This window comes from Poromitra crassiceps (assembly GCF_964638095.1).
Source record: "Poromitra crassiceps genome assembly, chromosome: 3".
Lineage (NCBI taxonomy): Eukaryota > Metazoa > Chordata > Actinopteri > Beryciformes > Melamphaidae > Poromitra > Poromitra crassiceps.
Genome location: NC_139625.1, coordinates 54156597 through 54176596, shown reverse-complemented (window position 1 = coordinate 54176596; position 20000 = coordinate 54156597). Strand labels below are relative to the sequence as shown.

Genomic DNA, 20000 nt, shown 5'->3' with positions numbered 1-20000 from the left:
TACTGTACCAAGGTTCAAGGTTCAAGGTTTTTATTGTCACATACAGCATCACAGTTGTAATGAGCAGTGAAATTAGGGCCGCAGCCACTCCAAGACTGTGCACATGTAGAGACAGACAAGACAGACAAGACAACAGTACAATCAAATTAGTTAAAAACATAGTGCAGTCAAATAGAGTAAGAACCAAATGCTAGTAAAAAAGTAAAAAATATAAAATTTAAATTAGGTAAAATTAGGTAAAAGCCAAGAGTTCACCAGTAATAAGCAGCAATAATAATTATAGTGCAATACAATATAGTGCTATAGATTAATGTAAAGTGCATAGCTCTAATTATATATATCACTATTACCACTATTATTATAATATATATATATATATATACCGTATATATATATAATCTATTTGTGGTTGTCGAGGGCCCTAATGGCCTGAGGGAAGAAGCTGTTCTTCATCCTCTCAGTCTTAGCTGCTAGATGTTTCATTCTCCCTCCAGACCGCAACCTCTCAAACAAGTGGTGGCCTGGATGGGAGCTGTCCTTCATTATTTTCGTTGCCTTGGCTCTGCAACGTTTGAGGTAAATGTCCTCCAGGCGGGGCAAGGTGGAGCGGGTGGTGCGCTCCGCGGCCTTTATGACCCGAGTCAGCCTCTTCCTGTCCTTGCCGCTGCAGTTGCCATACCAGGCAGTGATGCTGCCCGTCAGCACTGACTCCACTGTGGCAAAGTAGAAGGCTTTCAGTAAGGCTGAGGATTTTGTGTGCTTCCTCAGCCTCCTGAGATGGTACAGCTTTCCTGCCGTCTTCTTCACCAGAGCAGAGACATGAGCGCTCCATGTCAGGTCCCCACTGATGTGTACTCCCAGGTACTTGTAGCTGTCCACTATTTCCACTGGGGTCCCGTCGATCGTAATCGGTAGATGTGGGGTCCTCTTGCTCCGCCTAAAATCCATTACCATCTCCTTCGTCTTGGTCACATTCAGTAGGAGATTGTTCTCCTTGCACCAGGACGTTAGGTGTTCCACCTCCTCACGATAGGCTGTCTCGTCATTATTTGAGATCAGCCCCACCACCACTGTATCGTCTGCGAACTTCCCTATGATGGTTGAGGGGTGTGTCGCCACACAGTCATGAGTGTATAGGGGGTAGAACAATGGACTCAGTCCACAGCCCTGGGGAGCACCGATGTTCAGGGTCCGAGGGCCTGTGATGTTGTTGTTGCCCCACCTCACCCTCTGGGGCCTATCTGTCAGGAAGTTGAGGTACCAGGGGAGAAGAGATGGAGTAATCTCCAGGTCTCTCATCTTCTTGATGAGCCTCTGAGGAACAATCGTGTTAAAGGCGGAACTGAAGTCCACACACAGCCACCGTGTGTAATTCCCCTTCCCAGCGTCCAGATGTGAGTTTGTGGCATGCAGCAGATGGGAGATCGCATCCTCAGGGCTTCTGTTCTTTTTGTAGGCGAATTGGGTGGGGTCGAAGGAGTCTGGAAGTTGTTTCAGAATCATGTTCTTAACCAGGGTCTCGAAGCACTTCATGAGTATTGATGTTAAAGCTACGGGACGGTAGTCATTTAGGCAACTGGGCTTGTTGTTTTTAGCTATGGGGACAATAATGGACTCTTTCCATATTCGAGGGATATCGCCCTGTTCTAGCGAGGCCTTCCAGATAGAATGGACTACTGGGGCTAGTTGGTCAGCACAGGCTTTGACCACCCGGCCTGGGATGTTATCAGGGCCGGTGGCCTTCCTGCTATTTACATCTTTCAGTATTAGCCTCACATCATGCACAGTGAAGGTGGGTGGTTTTCCTTCCTTGGCTAAAGCTAATGCTGGGGCAATAGCCTCCTGCAGGGAGTTGATGTCATCTAAACTGACACTGTCTTCAAACCGGGCAAAAAACTCGTTTAGATCCTCAGCTAATGTAGGATCATTTACTGCCGAGTTTGACTTGGTTTTATAGTCTGTCATAATGTTGATGTTTTTCCACATATTTCTAGTGTCTCTCTGATGCAGTTGGGTTTCAACTTTGTTGCCAAAACGCTTTTTTGCTGCCTTTATGGCAGCCCTAAGCTCATAAGAAGCTACTTTATATGCTTCCTTATTCCCTGTTTTTAAGCTTTCTTTATGAGCCTCTGTTCTGGACCTCAGAGCCTTTCTCACTGATTTATCCACCCATGGCTTCTGATTTGGATGGACTTTCACAGTCACCATGGGGGCAACATCATCAGTGATTTTCTCAATGAATCCAGAGAAACCGCTCACGAAGCTATTGACGTCATCAGCGGGCGACCCGAATACACTCCAGTCGACGTCATCGAGCGCATCGCGCAGCTGATCGTCCGATGTCGCACACCATCTGCGCGTCTGCCTCAAAGATGGAGGCACGCACTGGACCAGTTGTTTACATCTTGGCAGCAGAAGTACAGCAGAATGATCGCTTTTGCCAAAGGGAGGTAGAACGGACGACTTGTAACCCGCCTTGAAAGGAGTATAGCAGTGATCAAGTGTCCGGTCTCCTCTCGTGGTGCATTTAACGTGCTGGTGAAAGTTAGGCATAACTTTCTTTAGGTTGGCCTTATTGAAGTCGCCCAAAGCAACGTTAGCTGCCCTGGGATATCGGTCTGAGAACTTATTTATTAGATCCTGTAACGTTGACAGTGCTGTGTCTGTATTCGCAGCGGGATGGATGTAAACGGCGTAGATAATCACGGCAGAGGTGTCCCGGGGGAGATGGTGAGGACGGGCTAAGATCACCAAATGTTCTAGGTCGGGGGAGCAGCCCCTGGACAGGACCTTAACATTCCCAGGATTAACCCACGAGCTGTTTGTCATTAAACAGACTCCGCCGCCTCTAGTTTTCCCCGACTTATCGTCTCTGTCCAAGCGATGTACTGTGAACGAGTCGGCTGGTTGAATCGCAGCATCGGGGGTGGACGGAGACAGCCATGTTTCTACAAAACAGAGGACGTTGCAGTCCCGCACGTCTCTCTGATAGCTGATCCTGGCTCTTATCTCGTCCAGTTTATTATCCAAGGATTGGACATTGGCAAGGAGTATGGTTGGCAGCGGTGTACGGTTACCCTTGGCTCTAAGTTGTTTCCTCGTACCAGCCCTGCAGCCCCGACGCCACTTTCTCCTCAGCGTTGAAATCACAAGTGGAGCGGCAGCGGCACTTAGGCCTCTGAGGATCTCACAAGGCCAGCTCTCAAAATCGTCCATAAAATGGTGAGTCCCGCTATTCCCAATCTTCAGTAGAGCGTTCCTATCATAACATAACAGCGCACTTAACGTGGGTAGGAAAAGACAAAGCAGAACGACATAAAAAACAACAAAACAGCACAGCCTACACGGAGCAGACGCAAAGGCAGCCATCGCTGACGGCGCCTATAATATCCATGGCATGCCTCTGTACTACAGCTTACTGTACTGTACCATGGCATGCCTCTGTACCACAGCTTACTGTACTGTACCATGGCATGCCTCTGTACCACAGCTTACTGTACTGTACCATGGCATGCCTCTGTACCACAGCTTACTGTACTGTACCATGGCATGCCTCTGTACCACAGCTTACTGTACTGTACCATGGCATGCCTCTGTACCACAGCTTACTGTAATGTACCATGGCATGCCTCTGTACCACAGCTTACTGTACTGTACCATGGCATGCCTCTGTACCACAGCTTACTGTAATGTACCATGGCATGCCTCTGTACTACAGCTTACTGTACTGTACCATGGCATGCCTCTGTACTACAGCTTACTGTACTGTACCATGGCATGCCTCTGTACTACAGCTTACTGTACTGTACCATGGCATGCCTCTGTACCACAGCTTACTGTAATGTACCATGGCATGCCTCTGTACCACAGCTTACTGTACTGTACCATGGCATGTCTCTGTACCACAGCTTACTGTAATGTACCATGGCATGCCTCTGTACTACAGCTTACTGTACTGTACCATGGCATGCCTCTGTACTACAGCTTACTGTACTGTACCATGGCATGCCTCTGTACCACAGCTTACTGTAATGTACCATGGCATGCCTCTGTACCACAGCTTACTGTACTGTACCATGGCATGCCTCTGTACCACAGCTTACTGTACTGTACCATGGCATGCCTCTGTACCACAGCTTACTGTACTGTACCATGGCATGCCTCTGTACCACAGCTTACTGTAATGTACCATGGCATGCCTCTGTACCACAGCTTACTGTACTGTACCATGGCATGTCTCTGTACCACAGCTTACTGTACTGTACCATGGCATGCCTCTGTACCACAGCTTACTGTACTGTACCATGGCATGCCTCTGTACTACAGCTTACTGTACTGTACCATGGCATGCCTCTGTACTACAGCTTACTGTAATGTACCATGGCATGCCTCTGTACCACAGCTTACTGTACTGTACCATGGCATGCCTCTGTACCACAGCTTACTGTACTGTACCATGGCATGCCTCTGTACCACAGCTTACTGTACTGTACCATGGCATGCCTCTGTACCACAGCTTACTGTACTGTACCATGGCATGCCTCTGTACCACAGCTTACTGTACTGTACCATAGCTTACTGTACTGTACCATGGCATGCCTCTGTACCACAGCTTACTGTAATGTACTGTACCATGGCATGCCTCTGTACCACAGCTTACTGTACTGTACCATGGCATGCCTCTGTACCACAGCTTACTGTACTGTACCATGGCATGCCTCTGTACCACAGCTTACTGTACTGTACCATGGCATGCCTCTGTACCACAGCTTACTGTACTGTACCATAGCTTACTGTACTGTACCATGGCATGCCTCTGTACCACAGCTTACTGTAATGTACTGTACCATGGCATGCCTCTGTACCACAGCTTACTGTACTGTACCATGGCATGCCTCTGTACCATAGCTTACTGTACTGTACCATGGCATGCCTCTGTACCAGGCTACCAGCGCTAATGTATCTCATTATTATGATGTCAGCTCTCTGTGTGTCATTGCAACACATAAAAGACTATCAATCTCTTCCTCTTTGGAGAACTGTATCATACACCATTGATGCTTGTTAGAAAAAACACAGAAAGGGTGTGTTTGTACCTCACACTCCCCGAGACCTCAAGAGACGCTCTAGCAACAGATGCTAGAGCCCATGGGTTCTACCCTCCTGGCTAGAGCATCTGCCTCCCATGCCGAAGGTTCTGAGTTCAATCCCCAGCTGCCCCAATCTGACGCTCTACACTAAAATGAGAGCACGGCTGTTCAAAGAGGTAGAGCGTGCTCTTTCTGTATTAAAAGACGGGTCAACTGTCAGTTCTGAAATGGATAATAAAAGAAAAGCTTTCCTTTGGTGCTACAATAACTGTTACACATAAACCGCTCAATCTTCAATCAATCAATTTTATACTTATATCGCGCCAAATCATAACAAGAGGTATCGCAAGGCGCTCTCCTGTGCTCTCCGCTCCTCTCCTCCCTTCTATTCTCTTCCTCTGTGTGCATTGTGAGCATTTCGCTGGACGGCCATTTTAGCTGTTGATCTGCTCTTGGTCTGCTTTGCTGCTCCGTCTCCTCAGTGTGCCGCTCTGAGAGTGTACGTAGCGCTCTGAATAACGAACAGTATATTCCAACAGCGCTCACAATTTACGAACGGTCCAGTTTGTGCCAGAGTGCACTCTGGCACTCAAGAGTGACTATTTACAAACGCACCCAAAGAAAGTTAAAAAGGACAGAATGCAGAGATGGAAGAGATAGAAGTCAAGTGGGAAAAGGACAACAAAACCACCCAAAAAGAGGGATGGAGAGAGAGTATAAAAGGACAAAGGCCAGAGACAGAGAGGGGGAGCAGAGATCACAAAATGAGACGAGAGGAGAGAGATGAGGGGAGAGAAGGAGAAGAAAAGAGGATGACAGGAAATCGTTGTTGCCTCAGTTTGGAGCAGCGCTGCGTGTAATTGACAAGATGTAGTGATAGCGCTTTCTGTTGGAGGCTGTACACCTTTTGCACAAAAAGCCACACGGATATAGAGATATATGATGTGGTAGAGATTCACCAAGCAGATACAATTCATGAAATTACATCACACTAAAATACTGATATGTTGGCAGGCAAACAGGCGATTTCTATCAAAGAAGGTTTGTGTGAAACACCATGAAAAACTGTGACAACTAACGGAATGCCTGTGTGACTGGCCATTTAGTGATGCAGCCTCTCCTCTGTCTCACAAGAGGGTTTTCATAGTCCACTTCCCTGGCTGATTCCAGCTCTGCTCACCTGTGTGCTCCTCCACTGCTCCTCCACTCTGGAGCTCTCCATGGTGCTGAACCTGTGACTCATTTTGGCCACGAATTAGCCATTTTTGGCCATTTAGTCGGGCCTAATTACGTCGTAAAAAAAACCTCTTTACACTTCCTGAAAGATTCAGGCCGATCGTACGTAAAATGGCATAGCTGTGGTCGAACACAATTTTTGCTCACTCACTCAATTAACAGATACCATACCAGTGGTAATATGAAGCACAGTAATAAAAAAAAACATAAAAATATAGAATACAATCAATAGAATAGATTATATTCTATTCAATAGAAAACAGACAGAATAATAGAGCTATGAAGGAAAATCATTACAATCAATATCTCAATATACAGTAAGACAGGGATACTCAACTTGCTTTGTCCGGGGGCCACTTTCGTGAAATGATAGAAGGCCAGGGGCCAGTTAATAAACAAACAATATACATTTTTCTGTAGCGGATTGTAGGTTTTTGGGGTGTCAGCCGGACAATGTTGTGCACACCGGATAGTTAGTTAGGTTAAGTAGGCATACATAAGTGCCTGGGTAGCGAGCAGACGGCGGTATTTGACAATTTAGCAGCTAAATCATAGATTATTGAAAGATATTCCATATTCCAGACTGAAATGTTGTAACAGAAGTAGAGTATTGGCCAGAATGACATGAACATTTGGACACTTATTCAGCGGGTATCTTGCATGTTGCATTCAGGTGCACTGTAAAAAAGAAAAGAAAAAAAAAAAGTGGGGGGGGGGTTTGAAATTCCATCGCGGGCCACAGAGGGGCCCCCGGGCCGCATGTGGCCCGGGGGCCGCAAGTTGAGTATCACTGCAGTAGGAGATCCCGTCAACAAGTGCTGTAGTATGGATGCGTGTTTTTCATGCTGTGTTCCCCGTGTCTCTGTTGCCTCAGGGTTTTTTTTACCATACTTGTGCAAGATAGTTTTTTGTCACAGTTTATAGAATTCGAGAATATTTTTTTTTCTACAAATCATGTCTGTTCTGTACTCTGAACTTATTGATAAAAGGAAAGGAGGTAAAAGTTCTTTGATGTGAAAACCTACTTTCAACTATGAATCTTCACACCTCGGTTGCTAAGTATCACACAAGTTTGAAACGTTCAAATAAACTCCAGGCTACTGCTGCTTCACAGTGGACAGACGAGACTACACTGCACACTGTGGAGATTTCATGACTTGAAGAATGTTTTGATAGATGAAGTTAGGACGTGGAAACATGGAGGCTCACCCTGAGGATCTCTCGGCAGATGTAGGCGGTCCACTCCTCCTTCAGAGAATTGCCTTTGGTGTTCTTGATCAAGTCCGTCACCGAGCCCGCTCCACAGAACTCCATCACCAGCTACGCACAGAGACAACTTTCATTATTAGATCTCATACAATGTGTCGTTTCAGCCGAGCAACCTGATTGGTCTAAGACACGTTCCGGCCATGCCGATCACATTATGCAAGATTATGTATAATCGATTAAGCTAATGATCATTTGATCAATTAATCAGTCTATAAAATGTCAAAAATAATGATAAATGACCAACAATGTCCCACAGCTCAAAGTGATGCTTCAAATGTCTTTGTTATTTACTGAAATGGAGAAAAGCAACATTTGTCTTAGCATTTGTGAAGCTGTAACCAGCAAATGTTTACTATTTTTACTTGATAAAAATAAAAACTAAATAAAAAAACTTGACACAATCGATTAATTTCTGTCAATCAACTAATCAATTTAATCAAGTAAGTTCCAAAACTAAATGTAATCATTTTATAAAAGTCATAATACCGAAGAAGAGAACATTTCGAGTTTTTTCGGAGTCGCATCATCAAAGTACTGAAACTTTCTCTTGGATATTGTGTTTTTATATAATCGTTACCTATGCATGTGAATTGACTAGAAGGTTTTCTTCCATGTGCTGTACATGCATATGAAGAGAGTAGTGTATGTATACTGTACACAGTTGCCATAATCATATTACTGTAATAGTATTAGTAATATGGGGAGCGTAATACAAGTTAACAGCACACAGACACATAAACACTGCATGAGTGAATACTGTATGCTGTATGTCTCTCAGTCTATCTCTCTGTCTTTCTCACTCCCCCTCTCTTCCCCTCTCCTCTGCTCTTGTCTGCTCTCCTATCCACTGCTCTGCTCTCTTCTGCTCTTGTCTGCTCTCCTCTGCTGTGCTCTCCTCTGCTCTAGTCTGCTCTCCTCTCCTCTCCTCTGTTCTGTTCTCCTCTCTTGCCTGCTCTCCTCTCCTCTCCTCTCCCCGCAGATTTGTGGCCAAAAGTTCAGCTGGTCAATTCTGGCTCTGCTTCAAGCTCCCCTCATCATCTCTCTGGATTAGAGGGATAGAGGAAGCAGAAGAACAATAGGCAATCCTCCCTCATTGAGGTTACACACACACACACACACACACACACACACACACACACACGCATGCAGATAATGTACATACACAACGGGACTAACGTTGCTCACTTACTCACATACTTAAAGTACACACACACACACACACACACAGGCAAAACAGGCAGCTGTTGAGTCAGGGGGAATTATGCAGGCAGTAGATCTGCTGTGTTTATATGCATGCGTGTGCGCGCGTGTGTGTGCGCACGCGCGTGTGCGTGTTTGTGTGTGTGTGTGTGTGTGTGTACTGTGCATGTGTCCTATTGTTGTGTGATGAATGTTACAGGATCAGAGAAGAGAGAGCTCCCTTAGATCACGTTAACATATGATTTATTGCAGCAGCCAGCCAACCAAACACTCACACCACTGATAGCCTTCATATCCGACGCACGCACGCACGCACACACGCACACGCACACGCACACACACACACACACACACACACACACACACACACACACACACACACACACACACACACACACACTCACACTCTCTTCTTCGTCTTTGTCTTTCACACATAGTCACCAAACCACATAATCTAGGCTAACCAAGACGAATGGGAAGTCAGTGCATTCTGCACTGCTCGGCACGAGATTCTCTGAAACGCTACGGCCATCTTTGTTCCTATCTCTCTGCTTCTCACGCACACACACACAGTCTCACACACACACACACACACACACACACACACACACACACACACACACACACGTACCCATAGCTGGTCATCAATGCCAGGAGGGTTTTTCTTGATGAAGGCTCCATAGTAGGTGGCAATGTTCCGATGGTGACTGTACTTCTTCAGCATGTTGATTTCTGCCTTGATCTCCTCTTCTTCATCCTGAGACACATACACACAAACACACACACACACACACACACACACACACACACACACACACACACACAAGCAAAGGAATATTATAGAACAGTTGGTTCGTGGAGGGACTGGGCTCTGTGGGTTGACTCCTGTCCGGATATATATATATATATGTATACCTATAGACGGTTTTCACCTATGTGTTGCACAATAGTTAAAACCCCACAGCACTTCCGTTTTCTCAGGTTCTTCTTCTTCTGTGTTTTATGGCACTTGGCATCGTTAAATGTTGTATTACCACCACCTACGAATTGTATCATCTTCACAGTGCTAACAATTTACAGTGTCCACCACTTTCTCAGCTGTTCAAGGGGAAACATTGATTCTATTTATTTAAACGTTAAGTAAGGGTTAATGCCCGAGGAGGTGTCCATTACACGGGCAACCGACTAATACCTGGCACAATCATTACCATCCCGTCAGCATCTCATGGAATGGAAACGTTGTTCACTGCTCCAGTAAATAGGACGAACCCAATGGGACGCAATATCCGCAGCCAGAAAGCTATGCTAGCAACTTTCAAAGTCAATAACATTGCGTACGGCTGACACAGAGTACATATAATTTACAGTATGTTTAACAAGACAGGGTAGCTATCCAGCCACGTCATTGTCCCCTAATCAATAAAAACAAATCACGAACGATAACAGGCTCTGTCGGCTGCAGCCAAGGATAGCGTACTACAGCCTGCATTGATGACCAGGCAAACATGTTCGCCAAAGTGCCTTGGAAAAACCGTGAGTTTGAACAAACTGCTTTTTTTTTTTTTTGAACTTATTTATTGAGTGTGTTTTTACTAGTCTTCATTACGAGAGCGGGTGTTTGAGAGAATTAGGAGACCTCGTACTATCTCAGTAAAAAACCTTTTGAATGCGGAGGTATTAGCTAATCACCACAGAGCTGCACAAATCATATAATTTGGTTGTTTTCTCCCCCTATGACAACGCTATGTTCACCCGGCCGTGCTGCTCTCAGAGCCCGGCTTCTGTCAGCTGAAGTGACTGACTCGTCCTGGTTCTTCAGATCTCAACAACGAAAACCAGATTTCTAAATAGCCGTTATTTTTGATAAACTGAGCACACAAGGGTCTAAATGGTTACTTTGACCGTCTCAATTTTTTTCTAAACTTATACAAGTGACATATTAACCCTTATAGACCGTTTTCACAGAATGTTCACTCCTCCACCTTATGTATTTTTTCTTCTGTAAAACACTGCAACAGGAAGTGAGGTGGGGTTCAATTTAGAAGAATGTTTTTGTTGTCAAGGTAAAGCCGTCTATATATATATATATATATATATATATATATATATATATATATATATATATATATATATATATATATATACATACATGTATATCCTCATATTATATATAAAGTACAACATGTCTCCCCTCTCGTGTCATATCGCTTCATCAACAGGCATCAAACCTTGACATCTGTGACCTCTCTCAACATTTTAAAAGCAAAGGGACAGAGAAAAACAAATAGAGCTGTTGATGTATTTACATTTATCATATTAAACTGCTGAAAACACAGCTGTGTTCCAAATCATCCACAAGAACAAAAATGACTACTTAATTACTTTCGTTTAGTAGTTTATTGCCACTGAAATCAATAGCAGTTGTTGGAAACGAGTTGTTATGGTAACAGTTGTTTGCTTAAAAGCCTAATTTCTCATTCATTATCCACAACATTAAAAAATTGCGCCTCGATTACTTCAATTTACTGTTAATCAGCGAGGAAACAAAGGCACTTGTTTTTATTAAAGTGATTTGGTACAGTAGCGGCTCATTTACTTAACAGTCTCCTGTTTTTCCCCTGGATTTATTCTTAATTCATTAAACAACACATCCATTTCTCTGACAGTATTTCATAGTTAATTTGTTCACTCCTCAATCATTCATACCTTCATTCCCTGATTTGTTTATTCATTGACAAAGCCTTCAAAAAAGCTATTTTTCACTAGGAAGAAAAAAACACATTCCAATTTTAACATTAATGAGATGATATACAGGGTTTGGTTTCATCCAATTTGAACATCTTTCACTGGTCCAAAGTACCTGAAACTTTCACAGGATAATGTTGGGTACCCACTTAGTCCATTTATGAGAAAGAAAAATATATGCCAAATGTGGAGGTACTGTATTGAGGTTTGCGCTGGACAGGTGATCCGTCCATTTGGTTATTGATTCCTTCATTTGGATATAGCTTGCTTCACATGTTTGTTCATTGCCTTCGTGATTCATTCAGTCCTTATCAATTCATTCCTTCCTCCAGTGCTTCATTGTTTAGCTGGCAGCTGAGAGCGGGATGTGTGAAGGTGAGAGGAGCTCTAAATATAGCTGAGAGTCCCTCCTGCTTTACAGACAAGCCTGAGAGAGACCTCACTGCTGTCCTAATACCTCCAGCTAATATTACCATGGCAATAGGCCTGTCCTCATTTCCTCTCTGCCACATCACACACACACACGCGCACACACACACACACACACACATACCACACACACACATACAGTACACACACGCGCACACGCCAGCACTGACTCATCGCTCATAATTAGATGACATGGACTACGACGGTATATAGTCACTTGATATCATTTGCTCTGCATGGGTATGTGTGTGTGTGTGTGTGTGTGTGTGTGTGGGTGTGCATGAACGTGCGTGTGTGTCTTACACCAGTGACATCCATGACCTTGATGGCTGCCAGCTGCCCTGTCTTAACATGGCGACCCTGGAGGAAGGAGAGAGAGAGAGAGAGAGAGAGAGAGCGAGAGAGAGAGAGAAACACAAAAAGGCAGAGTAAGGAGGAAAGAGTAAGAAAGAGGAGAGAAGAGAGAAAAATTAATACTTTACAAAGAAGAAACCACTTAAAGCTAGAGCTGCAGCTAACAATTATTTGCGTTGTTGATTAATCTGTCGATTATTTTCTTAACTGATTGATTAGTTGTTTGGTCTATAAAATGTCACAAAATGGTGAAAAATATCAATAAATGTTTTCTCCAAAGCCCAGGATAACATCCTCAAATGTCTTCTTGTCCTGGCCAACAGTCCACAACCCAAAGACAATCAGTTTACCATCATGAAAGACCAAAGAAACCAGAAAATATTCACATCTAAGAAGCTGGAAGAAGAGAATTTTAGTGTTTATTTCCTTAAAAATTATTGTAAATGATTAATCGATTAGAAAAATAATCTGCGAATTCTTGTCGAGTTTAAACAGTCATAAAGTGCAGTTATTGCAGAAATAGACTCAATAACAACAATTAAATAAGAACAGGAGTATGCAACATTGGAGTTTCTTGTGAAAAAGATATTTTCACTGTTCTTCCGAGTGGATTTGGATTTGACTGGATCCAACACTGATTGGCTGAAGGACTGTGGCTACTTCCACCCACTGAAATGACTGTGCACAGCTCAGAGTCCAGACGGATCCACAGAATGAAACACAATGTAAGTTCACGCGGATCCCAATGGTTTTAACCAGGCTTGTGAGATGCAGCATTCCTCCAAATGTCCAAATTTGGTCAGCGGGGTCTGAGATATCGCTTGAGATGTGTGGACAAATGAACAAACACATAGAAGAACACCAATCGTTAGAGCATGGAGTCTATAATATCTAGGCTAGGCAGAAGCCTGAGGGGGCTGAGGAGCCGGGAGACTGGAAGATAGGGGCCAAGGAGAAAGCCCTAGTGGTCGGTTTGCAACAGAGCATCTGTTGCTGTGATTAGCTAATGAAGCTAACGGGGCTGGAGAAGCTTAACAACTGATGGCTATTACTTCCACCTGTCTGGACTTGACTGATTAGTATCTTACAGTCTGAGAAGAACAGCTTAGAAGCAGCACAAACAATCACATACAGATTCACACACACACACATTCATACACAGGCATTGGATACACACACTAAACAAGGGCAGTTTGTTTTCTTCGTGGAGTTGTTATAAAGCAGATGGTATTAAGGGCCTGGGCCTGAGGTGCCTCCTGAGGGCTTTGGTCTGATAATGAGAACTGGAGCCACAACAGAAGCCAGGGACACGCTAGGAATGCTACAGGAACAGATAGGGATATTGAGGATAGGAATGCTACAGGAACAGATAGGGATATTGAGGATAGGAATGCTACAGGAACAGATAGGAATGCTACAGGAACAGATAGGGATATTGAGGATAGGAATGCTACAGGAACAGATAGGAATGCTACAGGAACAGATAGGGATATTGAGGATAGGAATGCTACAGGAACAGATAGGAATGCTACAGGAACAGATAGGGATATTGAGGATAGGAATGCTACAGGAACAGATAGGAATGCTACAGGAACAGATAGGGATATTGAGGATAGGAATGCTACAGGAACAGATAGGAATGCTACAGGAACAGATATGGATATTGAGGATAGGAATATTATTGCTAAAGTTGACATTGACAGTCAATCCTTCACTGCTTCACATGCTATTTTTACATCCTTTTGACAGATCAATTGGGCGCGCAGGCTCGCCAAATACTCACTTTACATGATGAGTAGCTTGTGAATAGCTGGAGTTTATTCGATAAGTATTAACACGTTGAGTGCCAAGGACGAGATATCTCGGCTTACATAATCCAACCGTTGAGTGCCAAGGACGAGATATCTCGGCTTACATAAACATTTTTTTTTTTTGACGGTGGGACATCGATCAACCCCTTTTACGTCTCCTACACCAGAATTGGAGGTATTGAATGTGTATAATCTATTTTACAGACCCACTGAGTGTCGACATGTCTCTCCACAGTAGAAAGAGGCGACCCAAAACTGGACGGAAAAGCGCGAGGAAGCCGTTCTCATACTGTAAAATTGATGGCGAAAACGCTTTCACTTTCGCGCTGATGCACAGCGGTGGCAACGGTGGGGGGTTCCAAGAATAGATTGGATGCACACTTTGAAACACGCAGCATAAATATGACCAGAATCGCATCAAAGCTCTCAACCAAAACTCCACGAAACGAGCGAGTCCACCCAGACTTCCTCAAACAGCGGCCGCGCAAACAGGCAGCAGCCAGGCAGCAGCAACTTCGTTGTGACACGCCCGCTGGAGAGCCAGGGAGGCAGGAGGAGAACACACACGGAGGGAGGAGTTGGAAGCAGAGGGGGGTTTCCTGCTGTTATGGAGGAAATTACTGTTCAAAACTATTGTTTAGATGTCTGACTCTTACTGATGCCAAAAATGAATGGTTAAAGTGACTGTTCTATCGAATTTCACAAAAAGCCGTTTATCTCTGAATAATTTTTCTGACGCTGAAACCATGCTGTATTCAACTGCTAATGCTTACATAACTACTAACTCTACAAACTAACTCTTTTAGACAGAGAAAGCACACATTATATTAGTTCTTTTTAGATGATTGGTGTTCACGAAGTCTTAACAGAAAAGAATCCTCGGCTCTTGTAAAATGAGCCAGAATCCTCAAAAAAAAAACTGGCAGAACCTACCTACAGCATTGAAAAAAGGGCTGGCAGTCAATGTGTTAAATGGACAGACTGGCTAAACGGCACCTTTCTGTTGCTTTCAGATGATAACAACATAGAAACTTGTCAGCCGTCTTTGGAGCGAGACAGAGGTTTTTATTCCTAAGGCCCTTATTTACCATCTTTCAAAGAAGCACTGCAGTTTGTTTTAATTTGGTGCTACAGTAGGCTAGCATCATTTTGTAAGATATTGTTTTCAGATGATGTGTATCTCAGATTTCACAACAAAACTTCTACTTTTGGTGGGTTGCCACAACTCTAATGTCCAGCAGCAGTTGTCATTAGCCGAGGTCCCTGAGTGAGGCGTTTAAAGTCACGAGTTAAATTACTTACATTTCTCATTAAATCACTCTTCTGAACAAAAAAGATGATTAATAACTATAAGGAACTTAATATGATAATTCATTGCGTCACAATTCACACACTCTCTCACACACACACACACACACACACAGACACATACACACAGACCCACACACACCAGATTGTGTGCAAGTGGAAGAGCTGGAAAGATTGAGCAGGGATTTCTCATTAGGATCAGACTGTCCCAATTCCAACAGCACAAGCCCTGGCTTTGTTACAGGGCAACAAAGGCATTACAGCCACTTATGGACAAGAACCTCTGCCTTCATACAACACACACACACACACACGCGCGCGCGCACACACGCACATGCACAGACACACACATACACACACACAGACATACACACACACACAAACACACGCACACACACACACACATACACGCGTGCGCACGGACACACGCACAGACACACACACACACACACACACGCACGCGGACACACACACACACACACACACACACACACACACAAACACAGATGTCTTCTTTTTCCACTACTCATGTAGACAGAAGAGCTCTCTTACGAACACCCACACATATGTAGAGAGACATTTAGAGGGAGGGGGGAGAGAAGAATGACTGAGGGACATAGACAGTGACTGAGAGAGAGAGAGAGAGAGAGAGAGAGAGAAGGTGTCAAAATGATATTAGACACAAATATCATGGGAGCTGGATAAAGAGTCATTACTCTGAGCCACCTGACAACCTCACTCCCTCCCATCATCCCTCTCTTCCTCTCAGAGCGCTAATGTCACCCGCCCTTATTAAATGACCAAGAAAGGACGGGGTTATATATATATACGGTATATATATATATATACATTATATATAATATCAGCAGTGTCTGTCTCTGTCTCCTCTCTCAGTTCATTTATTTGCATATTCAAAGATGCTTTAGTGGCACAATCTGTCAAAAGGAATCCATATTGCCAAAGCAGTTTACGGCCTATATACATAACGATTATATCAAAACAACTGGGATAAGCGACTCGGCTCAGAATTGTGGGATAACAAAATTGTAGTGGATTAAATGATTACAATCATGACGGAAAAAACAACAGGATTTTACTGTATATTAGATCAGAACAATTCTCTCTGTCTATCTGTCTGTGTCTGCCAGTCTGTCTCTGTCAGTCTGTCTGTCTGTCAGTCTCTCTGTGTCTGTCTGACTGATGTCTGTCTGTGTCTAACAGTCTGTCTGTCTCTGTCTGTCTGTCAGTCAGTCAGTCAGTCTGTCTGTCTGTCTGTCTCTGTCTGTCAGTCTGTCTCTCTCTCTCTCTCTCTCTGTCTGTCTCTCTCTCTCATGTCCATCTGCTTTAAGGACAGCCCAACCTCTCCCTGATCCATCCCATTCAGAACAAGCAGCCTGGCGGGCTTGCTCGTCCCTTCCTCCACTTGTTTGTTGACTACTCTGTCTCTCTGACCTAGATCTGCAGTCTCTCTCTCTCTCTCTCTCCCTCTCTCTCTCTCATTATCTAACGCTCGTCTCTCAATCTCCTATATTTATGCCTTTCATTATTTCTCCTCTCTCGCTCTCCCTAGATGTCTCGCTTATTCACTTTCATTGTCGCACTCTCTCCCTCTCTCTCACCCCCTCCCCCTCTCTCCCTCCCTCCATCTCTTTCTCTCTCATGCCTCACAGCTCAGACTAGCCGGCCGTGAATAGCGAGGCCTACATGAACATGAGTGAGCTGAACACTAATGGCAGCTGAAACCCAGTTGGCTCAGAGCTCTACAAGCAAACATGACAGAGCGAGGACTGAGACAACCTTTTCACTGTGACTTCTGCTAACACGTTGAAAACACTCACCTGATCTCACAGAAAAACAGGAAATGAACCCGACATGTTAACAGCAAATGACGTGTTGGTGGCATGTAAAGGGGTATGTAGGGAAGCTGTAGCTTCCGCTTCTTTTGTGCTGGATTATTTAAATGGGAACTCGCCACAGATGACCGATAGGAAGAACCACGGGGACGGGGATACCTTATTTATACCTTGGCATGTATGATATCCACCGATGACATCACAGCTGCACCTTTGATATCACTTATGACATCATCAATGACTTCACAGTTGCAGTGACATCATTGTTAGGTCGCCGGTTTGAATCGGGATGAAACCATGCACATGGGTGTTCCGCGCATGGTTTCATCAGTCGGCGAGAGGGCCTTTTCTACAGGGTAACATTACGTTTTCCCAGCACCAAAGGGTTAGACGAAGGAGACACGACTATAAACCCTGTCACATTAGTGGAGAGTAAGGGTTCAATTCCAAGTGTCACTTTTAGCGAATATTTTTTAATTTAACCTTGACCAAACCCTTTCCCTAAGTAGGGTTGGGTATCGTTTGGATTTTAACTACAGTATTCTGATTCTGCTTCTCAATTCAGATGCTTTGAGAGGTGGGGTCAAAACAGGTCACATGCTTATTTCACAGATTTTTTTAACCATTACACAAGTCATATTCAGTCATATTCATATTATCATAACATTGCTTGTCGTTTACCATGAACTTTTATAAATTTTTATAGATATATTTAATAGATTGTAACTCTGCGCCCGAAGCAGACAGGCACCTCTCCTCCACACCCGGTTGGAGTGCTCTGCGTTGTGTGTTTTGTGGTTGAGTGTCTTGCAGAAGAGAGATAAGAGTCGTAGTTGTGATTGTGGTGAGACTTTTATCTTGTTTTGTCTTTGTTTGGGCTTCAGTCATCACACCAGGTACAGCAACCTTGCAAGCAAAGGAATTCAATGTTTTAACATGCAGGCTACTTGCAAAATAACATCAAATAAATGGTTGGTAAAGTATTTCTTTCATTAAAATCAAAACATATACAGCCTTGTAGGTGCAATAAAACATAAATATACAGTCAAATAGAAACTAGACTGCAACACCCTGCATTGTTTACTCTGACAAGTGCTACAGGCTAGGCCAAAATGATGACAACACAATATATTTCCTGCAGTTATAAGTCAATCTGCTGCTCACACCAACATCCATATCGCACTAAACACATTTAACAACAAAACTGCATGAACAGATACATTAGGTGAGTGGTTTTAGCTCTAATATTTAGTATTTAATTGTGCCATTTGGTTAACATCAAAGTGGTTAACTGCTGTTTTCCCAGGCAGGAAAAAACAACACTCAGACTCTATTCAAGAGCTGTGCCTTGTGGTTAAAAAGTTATTAGACCAGGGTTACCAATAGGCCATGATGAGGGGGATTGTATCATTCATACTGTAACTGTTGCCTGGCCTGTCATTTGAACTGAAAGAACACAGGCGCACTAGTATGGATTGTACAAGCATATCATTCTTAGGTATTTTGTTGTACATCACTTAAGAGAAATCCACACACCAGATACCTACAGGTCAGGAACTATGTTCGATCCAAGATTTGTAATTTTGTAGTTCTCCCAAATGAACATGCTTTTTTTGATGTGATGTTGATCCCCCCTCAATCCAGGCACCTTATCTCTAGATTTGTGTGTCTGTTTGATGACTGTATCAGGGCCCCTACTGAAAGGATTAGGGAGGCGTGGCAGGAGGAACTTGATGTTGACTTGTCTGAAATGATATGGGACAAGAGTCTATCTGTAGTCCAACTCTGCTCAGTTAACAGCAGACACCAACTGATCCAATTTAAGGTCACTCATCGTCTTAATTATTCAGTCCAGATTGCACAGGATCTACCCTTCTGTCTCGTCACTATGTGGTAGGTGTTGGGTGTCAGAGGGTACACTGTCCCATGCTTTTTGCTTTTGTCCTTCACTATCTGGATTCTGGGCCAAAATATTAAATATTTGATTGGTACTCTAAGGCCTATAAGATAACCCTTCAGCTGGAGGCGGAACTCGCCATCTTCGGCTGCTCAGAATCCTCTCTGCCCCTCCCTACGGGTGTACAACAGTCTCTGACGCAGGGGATGACTATCGCCAAGAGACTCATTCTGAAGGAGTGGAAGTCCCGCTCTCCACCTTCTTTTCAGCTGTGGCTGATGGACATGGTCTCGGTTATACATATGGAGAGACTCCGGTTCCTGAGGACCAATTCATTTAGGAAATTCACAATTATCTGGGACCCATTTCTAGCCTACTTAGATGAGGTTAAGAGTGACAAGTAACTTGCTCAGCTGACTTCTCATGGACCCCTTGCGTGGGATTCCACGCACATTTGTTACAAGCACATAGGCACTTGATGCGGCTGGTAGCGCCATGTTGTAACATTAATGTAAGGTATATGTATGTTTTGTTTGTTTTAGTTTTTTGTCTGAGCCTGTTTTTGTTTTCTATGTTCTGAAAATTACAAAATAAAATATGGGGGAAAAAAGAGAAGAGAAATCCATCAACCTTCATTTAAAAATATGGAAATCACATTGAGCATGCTCAAACTCCTCTATTTTGCAGTTATTATCTTTTGGAGCATCATTACCCTGTAATCCAAATGTCCACCTATCGTCTGTGTGAATGCTGGACGCTGAAACAGTTTCCCAGTGAGGCAGAGTTACTTGAGATGCAGGACCGTGTT

The 20000-nt window shown here is 43.8% G+C and overlaps 1 protein-coding gene across 1 annotated transcript in view; it reads right to left on the bottom strand.

Annotated features, from left to right (window-relative positions):
* Positions 1 to 20000, bottom strand: part of LOC310773156 (TRAF2 and NCK-interacting protein kinase-like) — a 175727-nt gene that overhangs the window by 58494 nt on the left and 97233 nt on the right. Inside the window, exons 3-5 of the mRNA XM_083633066.1 lie at positions 12273 to 12329; positions 9427 to 9552; positions 7536 to 7646 (exon numbers count right to left, since the gene is read on the bottom strand). Coding sequence (XP_083489192.1) covers positions 7536 to 7646; positions 9427 to 9552; positions 12273 to 12329 — 294 coding nt within the window. The remainder of the gene's footprint in view (positions 1 to 7535; positions 7647 to 9426; positions 9553 to 12272; positions 12330 to 20000) is intronic.